The sequence below is a fragment of the Schistocerca nitens genome, chromosome 2 (genome assembly GCF_023898315.1).
Source record: "Schistocerca nitens isolate TAMUIC-IGC-003100 chromosome 2, iqSchNite1.1, whole genome shotgun sequence".
Taxonomy (NCBI): Eukaryota; Metazoa; Arthropoda; class Insecta; order Orthoptera; family Acrididae; genus Schistocerca; species Schistocerca nitens.
In genome coordinates this window covers 415,127,350-415,140,401 of record NC_064615.1, presented here as the reverse complement: position 1 = coordinate 415,140,401, position 13,052 = coordinate 415,127,350, and the positions used below count along the sequence as shown (strand labels likewise).

Here is a 13,052-nt window from a genome sequence, read left to right as displayed (position 1 = left end):
CCTTTTACTGAAAGCCCAGAGTATAAAAACTGAAATGATAGTGGACAAAGTGAAAATCAGTCATGGATCAGTTTTCAAGATCTTGCACAACATTTTGAACATGACAAAGGTTGCCACCTGCTGGACACCATGGCTACTCACAGCCTTTTAAGAAGCTCACCGAACTGAGGCAGCAGCTGTAATGTTGCAGCTGTGTCAAGCCAATTTGGATGACTTCTTTAGCCACCTAATCACCATGGGTGAGTGCTGGGTGTTTCACTATGATGCCGAGACAGTGGAGCAAACTGAGCAGAGAAAATACACCTCGACTCATCGCCTGGTTATAAAAGTAGCTTAGGGTTCGGTGGGGAGGGGAGGTGGGGGGGCTACCGAGCCAGCACAGTATTTATGTTGAAATACCACAATACCAGGAAAGAGTTGTTGTTTTCAATGACCTAATGATTCTTGTGTTTTTTCTAATGGATGATTTGGTAAAAGTGATGCCAGCTGTTACTGACAGTAGTTTAATTTTGACAGCATATGTATCAAAATTCAAATCATTATTCAAAGTACAATTTCTAAATTAAAGTTGGAACAGAACAAATTTCCAAGAAAATTCTTACACAAAGCATACCCTGCAAGCAGAACGTGAGGTGTGGCACTATTGATGTAATACATTTTATTTCAAAAAAATAAATTTTTAGTTATTGCCACCCTCAATATACTCCCCTCCTCTACCCCTACAACACTCCATGCAAATTTTCCATTGATGGAAACAGTGCTGGAAGTCTTTCCCCCTATGAGCTTTATGATGACGAGCGCCACTTTTTCTTTTGCTGCTTCAGTGGAATAAAATCTTGTTTATTTTAAATAATGGAAAGTCCAGGATGGAAAAATGACAATGTTATAGTCATTGCTACTCACCATATAGCTGAGATGCTGTGTCACAAATACCATTTTTACGGACTATAAGATGCACTTTTTACTTTGAAAAATTGCCTCCAAAATTCAGGTGCATTTTATACTCAAGAATTAATATAAAAATGTCCAGTGTTGGATTTAATATTTGTGACAGTCTTAAAAAATGGCCATATATTCAATGCCATGGGAAACAACTGCAACAATAGATTCAACTGGCAGCAGCAGTGCACCAATTCGACGAACATGAGTTTCAGGGATTCAAAGGCTTGCTAACACTGTCTCCATCCTGCTCCACCATCGCAAACTTAGAACACTGCCTAGCCTATGGCCAGTGAACTTGAACTGAAAGTGATTTATGTTATTGGTAACAGTAAAATATTTTTGTTAGTAGCTACTTTCGTAATGGAAAAAAATAAAAGGTATTCATATGATGTGGGCTATAAATTGAAGGTAATAGCATACTCAAAAGAACATGGAAACAGAGCAGCTGAGTGGCATTTCGGCCCTCCACCAACAGAAAAACAATTTGCAATTGGCGGGCTAGTAAAGAAGAACTGAAAAAAATGAGAAAGACTAAATGTGCAGACAGAGGACTGAATGCCAAATGGCCAAAACTAGAGCACGACATATTGAAAAATGTCATTGGAATTAATATAAAAATGATTCAAATACACACTGTAAGCTAGCACTACAGTGGAACTTAACAGACTTTAAGGGTGGAGTTGGTTGGTGCTACAGGTTTATCGTGTCATGGACTTAGCACGCAAACCAAAACCAAAATATCTCACAAAATGCCACAAGAGTTTGAAGAGAAAATATTATCTTTCCATCAGTTTATTATTCAATATCGAAAGAGAATGCACGACATTGTTCTCCTTTCATGGTGTGCCGACGGTACTAAACTTAATCCAGTGATCACTTTCAAGTGCAAAATAATTCCAAAACCTTCTGAAAAACAGCAAGGTGTTGTTCACATACATGACAAAGGTTGGATGGACAAGACTGGTCAGAAATTAGGGATTTAAACGAGTGTGGGAGAGAAGGACAGGTGCTTTATTGAAGAAGATTTTTTTTCTTGTGCTAGATCAGTTTAGTAGTCATTTTAAAAATTCTGTGAAAGAGAAACTGAGACAGGGAAATACAGAGCTTGCTGTTATTCTGGGAGGACTTACTTAACAGCTGCAACCTCTTGACGTATTGATAAATACACATTTAAAGTGTATATGAGACAGGAATGGAACAGATGGATGTTGGATGCAAACCCAACACAAATTCACACTGAAAGGAGCTTTAAGAAGACCTGCAATCAAACAAGTGTGTCAGTGGGTAAAACAATCATGGTCTAGACTGAGAGAAGACATTATTGTTAAAACTTTCAAGAAGTGTGGCATAAGTAACACACTCGATGGCAGTGAAGACCATCTTATACAGGAAGAGGACAATGTTGACGACAAAGAGGAAGAAGAAGAAAAGGTTCAGATGACGATTTACAAGGATTTTAAAGGTCAGTACAGTTTTATGAACTAAGAACTTTTTTTAGTCTGGCTTTGCAGTCTAATGATAAAAGTGTTATTAAAAAAAAAATGCTTAGAAATTAAGGTGTGGCTTATAGTCTGTAGCATCTTATACATAAAATATGGTTGACATAACTCTAAAGCCTATCAAACAAAGCTCTCAGCCACACATGACGACAGCTCCTGGCTTGCCAAGGTCAGACTATGAGCAGCAGCGCACGATGAGACAAGCAAACTGGGTGGTAGGGTAATAAGGGGTTTGGGGTTGGGAGGGGGAGGGATAGCAAGGTGTGGGTGGGGGTTGGTAAACTGCTACTTGTGGGAGTATACAGAGACGAGGTTGGGAGACGATAGGGCAGCTAGGTGCAAGGTTAGCTGGTTGGCCGGACGACGAGAGGGGAAGGAGAGAAGGAAAAAGACCGTAGGTGCTTTGGTGGGACAGAGGGCTGTGTAATGCTGGAACGGGAACAGAAAAGGTGTAGGTGCGTAAAGGATAACGACTAACAAAGGTTGAGCCCAGGAGGGTTATGAAAACATAGTATATATTGTAGGGAGAGCTTCCACCTGCACAGTTCAGAAAAGTAGGTTTGGTAGGAAGAATCCAGATGGCACAGGCTGAGCCACCTGGATGTATAGTGTGTAGGACATTCCTCATTTCAGGACACAACGAAAGGTAGTCAAAACCATGATGGAGAATGTGATTCAGTTGCTCCAGTCTTGGTGAGTCACTAGGGAAATGCTCCTCTAGGGCAGGGAAACACTGGAACTTTGGAAGGTGACCAAAGACTGAAGAGATAAGGCTAGAAAGATCTGTTTTTGTACAAGGCTTGATGGGGCCAATTATGATCTGTTAAGGCCTCAGTGAGATCCTTGGTGTATTCTGAGAGGGCTGGTCATCACTACAAATGCAATGGCCATGGTTGGCTAGGCTGCAGGAAGGGACTTCTTGGTATGGAATGGTTGGTTGGTTTGGGGGAAGGGACCAAACAGCGAGGGCCTCAGCCCCATCAGATTAGGGAAGGATTGGGAAAGATATCGACAGTGCCCTTTCAAAGGAATCATCCTGGCACCAGTCTGAAGTAATTTAGGGAAATCACAGTATGGAATGTGTGGCAGCTGTCAAAGTGGAGGTATTGCTGGTGGTTGGTACGTTTGATACGAATGGAGATACTGATGTAGCCATCTTTGATGTGGAGGTCAACATCGAAAAAGGTGGCATGTTGAGTTGACGAGGACCAGGTGAAGCGAATGGGGGAGAAGGTGTTGAGATTCTGGAGAAATGATGATAGGGAGTCTACACTGTCGATCCAGATCACGAAGATGTCGTCAGTTCATCTGAACCAGGTGAGGGGTTTGGGATTCTGGGAGGTTGAAAACAATTCCTCTAGATGGCCCATGAACAGGCTGCCATAGGATGGTGTCAAGTGGATGCCCATAGCATTACTCGGGATTTGTTTGTAGATGATGCCACAAAAGAGAAGTGATTGAGGGTGAGGATATAGTTGATCATGGTGACTAGGAAGGAGGTTGTAGGTTTGGAATCATTGATGATGATGATGATGATGAAGTCCCATACTCCTTGCCAGAGTGTAGAGGACGATGTGAGAGACCCGCACCGCTGTACTAGGTGGTTGGCCATTGCCTTCCTCTGACCGTAATGGGGATGAATGGTGATGATGATGAAGACGACACAACACCCAGTCATCTCGAGGCAGGTGAAAATCCCTGACCCTGCCGGGAATCGAACCCGGGACCCCGTGCTCGGGAAGTGAGAAAGCTACCGCGAGACCATGAACTGTGGAATCATTAGGCATTGCTAAAGGTAGTGTTCATTAGCAGCAAGGCCATAGGCATTAGGGAAGTTAGTGTAAAAAGAGGTGGCATCAATAGTGACAAGCAGGGCACCATGTAGTAAAGGAACAAGAATGTGGAGAGTCGGTGGAGGAAATGGTTATTATCTTTTATATAGGGTGCGGGTAATAGGCTGAAGGTGTGGGTGTATGAGAGCACACATTCTCTTGGTGGGAGCACAGTAATGGGCCAAGTTAGGGAGTCCTGGGTGGTTGGGTTTGTGGAAGCAAGTAGAAGGGTGCACTGCAGGGAGTGGTAGCGGTGAGGAGAGAGGACTCCAGGGAAAGGTTCTGGGATGGGCCTGAGGATTAGAGGAGAGACCGGAGATCCTCCTGGATTTCTGGAATGGGGGCACTGTGGCAGGGTTTGTAGGTGGATGAATCTGACAGCAGGCGGAGTCCTCTCCCATGTAATCCTTGCAGTTCAAAACATCAGTGGTAGAGCCTTTGTCAGCAGGTAGGACTATAAAGTTGGGATCAGTTTTCAGGTGGTGGATTGCAGTTCTTTCTGTGGATGTAAGGGTAGCTTGCATGTTGAGGATTTGGGGAATGAGGGTGATGCAGGGTTCGAGGTTAAGAAATTCTGAAAAGTTGGGGGCAGTGGGTGTGGATCACATTGGATGGAGGAGTGAACTAAGTCAGGCCCAGAATCCCAAGCCCCTACACCTGGTTCAGATTCATTAATGATGTTTTCATGATCTGGACTGAGGGTGAGGACACCCTATCCACATTCCTCCAGAACCTCAACACCTTCTCCCACATTCGCTTCAACTAGTCCTCCTTAACCTGACAATCCACCTACCTCAATGTTGACCTCTGCCTCAAAGATGGCTACATTAGTACCTCCATTCATACCACACCTACCAACCAACAGCGTCACGTCCTTATGACAGTTACCACCCTATTCCATACCAAGAAGCCTTTCCATAAAGCCTAGCCACCCATAGCATCGCATGTGCAGTGGCAAGCAGTTCCTCTTGAAATATACCAAGGGTCTCACTGAGGCCTTCACAGACCGTAATTATACCCCCCCCCCCCCAACCTTGTACAAAAACAGATCACCTGTGCCTTATCTCTCCGTTCACCCATCCCCTCCCAAAGTCCCACTGTCTTGCCTCAGCTGAGCATTCCCTCATGAATGTCCTACCCACTGTCCATCCCACACCTCCACAGTGGTATTCCGCTGCCCACTAAACATACACAGTATCCCTGCTCCCAACCCGTTGCCTCAGGGCTCATATACCTGTAATAGAACTGAATGCATGACCTGGCCCATACATCCTCTCACCACCGCATCTTCGGTTCGGTCACAAGCATCACTTATCCCATCAAAGGCAGGGCTACCTACGAAACCAGTCATGTGATCTACAAGCTAAGCTGCAACCACTGTGCTGCATTCTATGTGAGCATGACAACTAACAAGCTGTCTGTCTGCATTGATGGCCACCGACAAACTATTGCCAAGAAACAGCTAGACCACCCAGTTGCTGAGCACACTGCCCAACAATACGTTCTTCATTTCGATGACTGCTTCATAGTCTGTGCCATCTAGATTCTTCCCACCAACATCAGCTTCTCTGAACTGCGTAGGTGGGAACTCCCCCTACAATACATGCTATGTTCCCCTAACCCTCCTGGCCTCAACCTTCATTAGTCATTGTCCTTTAGCCACCTATCACCTCCCTGTTCCATTCCAGCACTACACACCCTCCTAATCCACAATTGCACCTACATCTTTTTTTTTCATTTGTTTCCTCCTACCACCCCCCCCCTCCCTTTTCCCCTGCCCTCCAGCTAACCTCCTGACTGAACCTAGCTGCCCTACCTTCTCCTCACCTTGTCCCTACATATTCCCACAAGCAGCACTTCACTGCTGCCACCCCTATGCTGCTATCCATTCCCATCCCCACCCCAGCCTCCTCCTTACCTAGGCCACCCAGTTTTCTTCTCTCATCATGCACTGCTGCTCGTAGTCTGGTCTTGGCAGCTAGAGACTGTGGTCATTTGTGTGTGAGTTGCATTGGTGTGAGTGAGTGTATGTTGTCGAACTCTGATGAAGGCCTGTTTGGCCAAGAGCATCGATTGGCAGGCGTTTTGTTGTGTCTATCTGTGACACAGCACCTCCGCTTGTTTCTTTTAAAGTAGATTTGGGCCTGGGAATCAGATAAAAGTCAGTTGGTGCTAGGTCACTTGAATAAGTTGATTGGTCTAACACTGGGATTCTGTACTTAGCTAGAAAACTCTTACCAGACAATGCAGCATGAACTGATGTGTTGTCTTGATGCAGAATCCGTAACTTGTTCTTATTAGGGTATTTTCTTTCTTTTTTTCTCACGGAGGTGATCAGGCAGTAATGTTGATTAATAGTCTGAACTTCAGGAACCCAATAAGATACAAAGTTCCATGAACATCGAAAAAAATCAATCATCACCATCTTGAATCCTGATTTGCTCATTTGAGCTTTTTTCGCTCTCAGTGAAGCTGGGCCCTTCCAGTGCATGGATTGGCACTTAGTTTCTGGATCATGAGTGAATAACTAGTATTCAACACATTTTCATTCTTTCCAAGAAATTAGGATCATTTTGAATGGCATTCAAGGTGTCACTACAAAGATTTTCATGTGCTTCTTTTTGTTCGATTGTGAAATTTTCGGTACCACTTTGACACCCACTTTTCTGATGTTAAACTGGTTACATAAAATTTGTCTTACATATTCTTTGTCAATTCCCACAGTTTCAGCAATCAATCATATACTCAACCAGGTCAGATGAAATCAGATTACCTATTTTTTCAATATTTTCATCTGTTTTTGATGTTGAAGGTTGTCCTGAGGATGAGTCATCTTCAACATCATCTCGGCCATCTTGTAACTCATGTACACAATAAATTGTCTTCTCAATACACTTCTTTTAGTAAGAGATAGGTTTAAGTGACAGTTTTTCCAAGTTTCATGTGAAACTCCATGACAAATTGGTGCTCTAGTATTACACATTTCACTTTTGTGGGAAAACGAAAAAACCGGCTCTCAGACAAATGAAGGCCACGATCACACTGATTTGCCTGCAGACGCCAAAGATGTCACATCTGACACAAGGCTTCACGCCTCACAGCTACTGGTTGTTCGTCTTTGACGCATGCATACTTACTCTGTGACAGCATCAGTCCAGTTAATTTATAGCCATCACTTCATAAACAAAAACTAATTTGTTATATTTCTAAATTTGACAGCAGTTTTCAAGAAAGCACATCTTCTCTTCCTTTTACTGTTTGTCCCCTAACTGAAAGTGAAGTCATCAGAGGTAGGGCAGGACAGAAAATTTGGTGTTTTATGATGGACTTTATAAATTAAGTAATAAAGATGTAATATAAAATCTTTAATAGTACAAAACCATCATTCTGAAACAAGATACACTGTACATTGTCAGTTTTCTCTCAAGAGTTTATTTATGTAACAAATATAGGTTGATGATGAAACTTTAAAAGTTTAATGTTAGGGAAAACTGCAAAGGTTCATCATCCTCAACATAATATCACAGCATTAGGTGGTGTACTTTTCTGCAATTTCGAGCATTTCCCTCACACTTAATATTTTCTCTCTTGGCTTGCCATGCTTTGCTCCTCTTCGTTTTTCCTCTTTATCAATGGCTTCCCAACCAGCAAAACTTACAGTTTGTATTCCTAAAATAGAAAGAATAGTGCTGTGTACACAACAGAATGTGTAATACAAAACTGCCGAAAATCTTTACTCATAAAAAAATAGCATTCAAAAATAACAAATATGGTAGTTTTTTGCTTCATTTTCATAATAACAATTTTATAAGTAAGGTTTCTGCATATTAAGTATCACTATTACTTCTTTTATATTAAGTATCACTATTACTTCTTGTATACGTATTTCAGAACTAATATACCCTTTGTGCACACTTTCTAACATACACTGTAAAGCAGAACAACAGTAAGACCCTTGAATGTTCAGTCTAGTTATACTTGCACATTCCAAAAGGGCATATCACAAGTAATACTTTTCTACATTTTATGCTGATACACACTAAATGGGACACACATTTCAAAGGCTGGATGTTATTGCTAGTTCCACCAGAATTTGACAGGTATTATTAGCAAGACAGTTTAATAAAACTTCATCTGTCATGGGAGACATACAAGCTGTGTTACTGAATTTGTTTAGAAACTCACTTGTGCCCTTAGTAAAGATTAAAGGGGAAGATGCCGCAGTTACAAGTGCAGTGGGGCAGTAGGATGTGTGTTAGTGAACTATTAATACTGTGAGTCACAATTTCATTCAATGAATGATTTATTTATCCAAAAGAAGCCATTTCCAGACATCTACATCACTTGTGCACTTCATATATTCTTCTTCATGTTTTTTAAATGTGTGAAAGCAATTTCCTAATATGAAAAGATAAGTCTCAGGTTCGATGAACTTGACTTATTACATTAACCCAATGTTCGCAAGAGGATCCCACTGTATAAGGGGTGTTCAAAAAGAAACAAGCCAGAGGCATAATTACAGAAACCAGTAACTGTATGTTAGAAGTATTGACCCTGGCTGTTGAAACACTGGTCCCACTGTGGCACTTGGCAATGAATGGCTGTCTCATTAAGTTCCCGGGGCTGCGATGTTAACCAGATCTGCATGTACAGCTGGATGTCGTCATCGGAGGTGAATCATTTGCCCTCAGAACCTTTTTAAGAGGCCCAAAAATGGCTTAATAATAGGGAGAGAGGTCTGGATTATATGGAGGGTGGCTGAGAACCTCCCATTTGAATTTCTACAGGAGTGCTGTGACTGTGTTTGCTTTGTCGTGGAGCAGAATGACCCCACATGTGAGACTGCCTGGTTGTTTTGATTTGATCGCTTGGCGAAGGGTGGTCAATGTTTGTGAGTAACGCTGGGCATTCACTGTCGTTTTGTGGTGCAGGAAGTGAATCAGAAGGAGACTATCTTGGTTCCCTCAAAAAGGCTCTGAGGGGCAAACGATTCACCTTGGACGATGATGCCCTGCTGTACATGTGGAACTGGTTAACATCGCAGCCTCGGGAATTTTATTAGACAGCCATTCACCACCTTGTGTCACAGTGGGACAAGTGTCTCAACAGCCAGGGTCAATACTTCTAACATACAGGTATTGGTTTCTGTAATCATGCCTCCGGCTCATTTATTTTTGAATGCCCCTTATACTAATGCCTGAAATCTAGTTTACCTGTACTCAAGATCTCATGACACCGAAGTAACATGATTCACTTTACTCTGAACGTACTGTGGCAAACAAGTATCATTATCATTCTTTTACTTCATTTATGCATATAGCAGCATTCTACATTTCTCATCATTATGCATGGCAAACCAGCATTTGTTTCAAGCCATAATCATATTTTGGGACAGACGTGTTTTTAAATTAGTCGTAGTTTGCTACACAAAACTGCAAGTATTCTGCTATTGAAATCAACTGTGGTGTGGGGTTAGTACCTTTGATTAGTAATAAAAATGCCCTAGGTTTGAGATTTAATACCAACCATAACTTAAATTTTGGATAAAAGTCATTAGAGGTGTCAGTCAAAGACTTCCAGAATAAACAGCCACCCTCTTTTTGCCAACAGCCTTGTCAAAGGAGGCAGAGGAACGGACAGGGGTTCAGGGCACTTTCTTGCCCTAGAGATGAAAAACTGCTCTTAGCAGGCAAAAGAGTCAGCTGTGATCAATGGCATGAGTATGCAGAAGGCAACGGAAATCAATGCATTAAGGAGACACTCTACCCTAAAATTTCAATTTTTTTTTTCAAAAAAAATTTTATGGCTATTGTATATGTTTGGAGTGCTTACTTTTATACCCCAAAATAATTTGGCTTTAATCAAATCATAAATATGTCTAAGAAATATTTGAAGTATGGACTGTCCGAGGAGTAATGGTGCACTCGAGGGCATACAAGTAATTTCAGTATAGGATGTGCTGTTGATGTTCCGACTGACCTTGTCATGGATTCTGAAGTGATGCCAGAATAGTCATGGCTATGCTAGTGTTGAAATGGAATTGGGGAAAAGCTGCAGATACTACAACAACTGAGAAACATTAGTGTGTCAACCACGTAGGAAGTGTCTTCGGTCTTTGCAACATGGTGAAGGAATATATTGCAAAAGGAATAAATCTGGAAGGAAAGTAACATGCAATTGTCATAATGTCCCAGATGTAAACATCACAAAGTCGGCAGTGATGCTACACTATATCAGTGTATGAGCACAGACAAAAAACCAAAGCATAAAAAATGACCAAGAAGTGAAGTGTCATGTTGTTCTTACAATAGGAGCATTAGGTGAAGTACCAGGATCTCACAGAGATAATATTCACACTCCCCTTAGTACAGATGTCATGGTCAAGATAGCACCTTTCTGTCAAGTCTTGCATCTGATGCACTGTTGGCAAGATGCACTGATAGCAAGACACGAAGTGCAAATGACAGTTTGGGCAGTGTCATTTGGTTCAAGTGTCGCAGAGAAATTCTTGTGCGTAAAAAGAAGATACTTTTGCATCTTGTAGAAGCTGTTTCCAGTTAAATATGGAATGTTTGAAGACTGAAGAGAGCAGACGTCCCAGTACTCCTTTATCACCCTGTGAGAAGACAACTAGCTTATCTGGAGATCAACAATGGATCTAGCAGTTTACAAGATGCTGTATGGAGAAGGAAAACTTCAAGAAAAAAGTTATCCGGGCCATGAAGTTACAACAAGAAGTCTTACTCGATCAGGAAGGGAAAATGTATGGGGCTTGCGAATTTTTATGGGTATGTGCCTTACACTAGCATTCATTTTTTAATGTAATTTTAAAATCCATTTTAATAAGTTTGTGTTTTTAGATTTACTGCTGACTCCTTTTATCCTTAACATTGGCCAGTCTCAATGAAGTCTTTGCAGGAAGTAGTATTGAGATATCAAGTGGTTATAACTAAAATGATGGTGTTCTGATTGCTGGAGTCAGGCTGTATACATTGTAGAAAACTGAAACATTGTAGTTATGTTCATGGCATATGCTGGAAAAAAATGATAGTTCCACTTTCTGCCACCAGGTGAAAATGTGGTGCTGTAAGCACTCAGAATGATGTGTGGGTGTAGGAAAAGGGGAGAACAATCAAACACATGATAATGGTGGTTCTGACGTGTTAATTAGAATGTGGTCACTAGTTACAACATGTTTTCAGTATGGTCTCGCAACTCAGCAACATGTAGCATCCATAACATGGCATGGTCAACAGTTGCTCGCAGAATATGTGGTATAATCAGAGCAATAGGTCATCTTATGCTATCCTTCAGTTCAGGAAGAGTCCAGATACATCCCTGCCAGACATGATCTTTCAGATAGAAGTCACATGGATTTTGGTCAAAGGATCTAGGTCACACGTCTTGAATTTATCTAGAGATTATGTGGTTGTTACCGAAGGTATCACGAAGCAAATCTTTCACCTGGCAAACTATGTGTGGTGTTGCCCCTTCTGGCTTAAAAATAGTCATGTGGACACAGTTTCATTCTTGCAAAGCTGGAATCATGTGTTGCACAAGGGGGTCCTTATAACATGCAGGTGTCACTGTACACATAACAGGCCCACAGGGTGTCATTTCCTGGAATAAAAATGGACTTAGAATGAAGGAGCATGTGAAACCAAACGACACAGCCACATAAGCTGAGTGCAGTGGGTGTTCCTGCACAACATATGACTGAGTAGAACCCTATGTGCAACAATTCTGTGCATTCACAGCACCGTACAGAGTAAAATGTGCCTTGTCTATGGAAAGAATATTTCCCAGCCACATGTCATCCATTTCCATTCATGCCAAGAAACGAAGGGCAAAATCACACCATTTTAGCCTATCTTGGGATTTCATTTTGTGCACATCTTAATCTTGTAGGGATATCAGTGTAAAATATACCACAAAATATTTTTAAACTGTTGAGCAGGAGAGAGAGACAACTTCCATGACACAGCTTGAGCACTGACAGCAGAATCTGAGGCATGTGCTGCATGGTCGGCTATAGCTACAGCAACTTCATCAACAAGTGCCATGGGAATGGGCCTCCATCCACTCCCTGCTGTACCACCTAATTCGCTTTTTCTTCAAATATCTTGATTATATTCTATAGCCCATTTATTGACATGGTGCCTCTTCACAGCTGTTTCTGTCGGTGATATTCCCACAATGCATGGTCTTTCTCATCAATAGCCATTGCATTTCATATGGAAAAATTCAATCACCTGAACCCTTTACACCAAGAGTCACTTTACAAAAGAAATCAACACATTGCCAAGCAACAAAAAACATAGTGGCGTCAAAACAGGAAACATTTCAAATTCTGACAGCTTACAGCTGGTGGCAAAAAGCGGAATATTACTTTTGTCCACGTACTTCACAAGTGCAACAATTAACGAATGTACCTACAATGTTTCAACATACTGTGATGTATACAGCCCACACTGCAGCACTTCAAACACAGTCAGTTTGATTACAACCACCTGGTATTTGCATAGTTCTACACATTAATAGTATTGATAATATACTTTGATTTATTATCACATTTATGTACTGGTAATGAAAGAAAATTTAAGTTTGAAATTTAAGAAAACACACTGAAAATAAATTAATAACATTTCTCATAAAATGAATGCATAGAATGGTTGAACTATTTCTTGTGAATCTTCTTGAAAAAACAAGACTGTGAAAATTGAGATCTGGGTACCAAATATCAATTTTCAAAAATAATATTAAAAATCATATTAAAATT

General features: G+C 41.3%; 1 protein-coding gene across 4 annotated transcripts in view; it reads right to left on the bottom strand.

Moving 5' to 3' along the window:
* Positions 1 to 7,623: 7,623 nt before the first annotated feature.
* The window catches only part of LOC126236280 (NADPH:adrenodoxin oxidoreductase, mitochondrial), a 67,305-nt gene continuing 61,876 nt past the window's right edge, over positions 7,624 to 13,052 (bottom strand). For all 4 annotated transcript variants that reach the window (XM_049945441.1, XM_049945442.1, XM_049945444.1 and 1 more), the window contains one exon: positions 7,624 to 7,942. In XM_049945441.1, the coding sequence (XP_049801398.1) occupies positions 7,803 to 7,942 (140 nt within the window). In that variant the 3' untranslated portion in view covers positions 7,624 to 7,802. The remainder of the gene's footprint in view (positions 7,943 to 13,052) is intronic.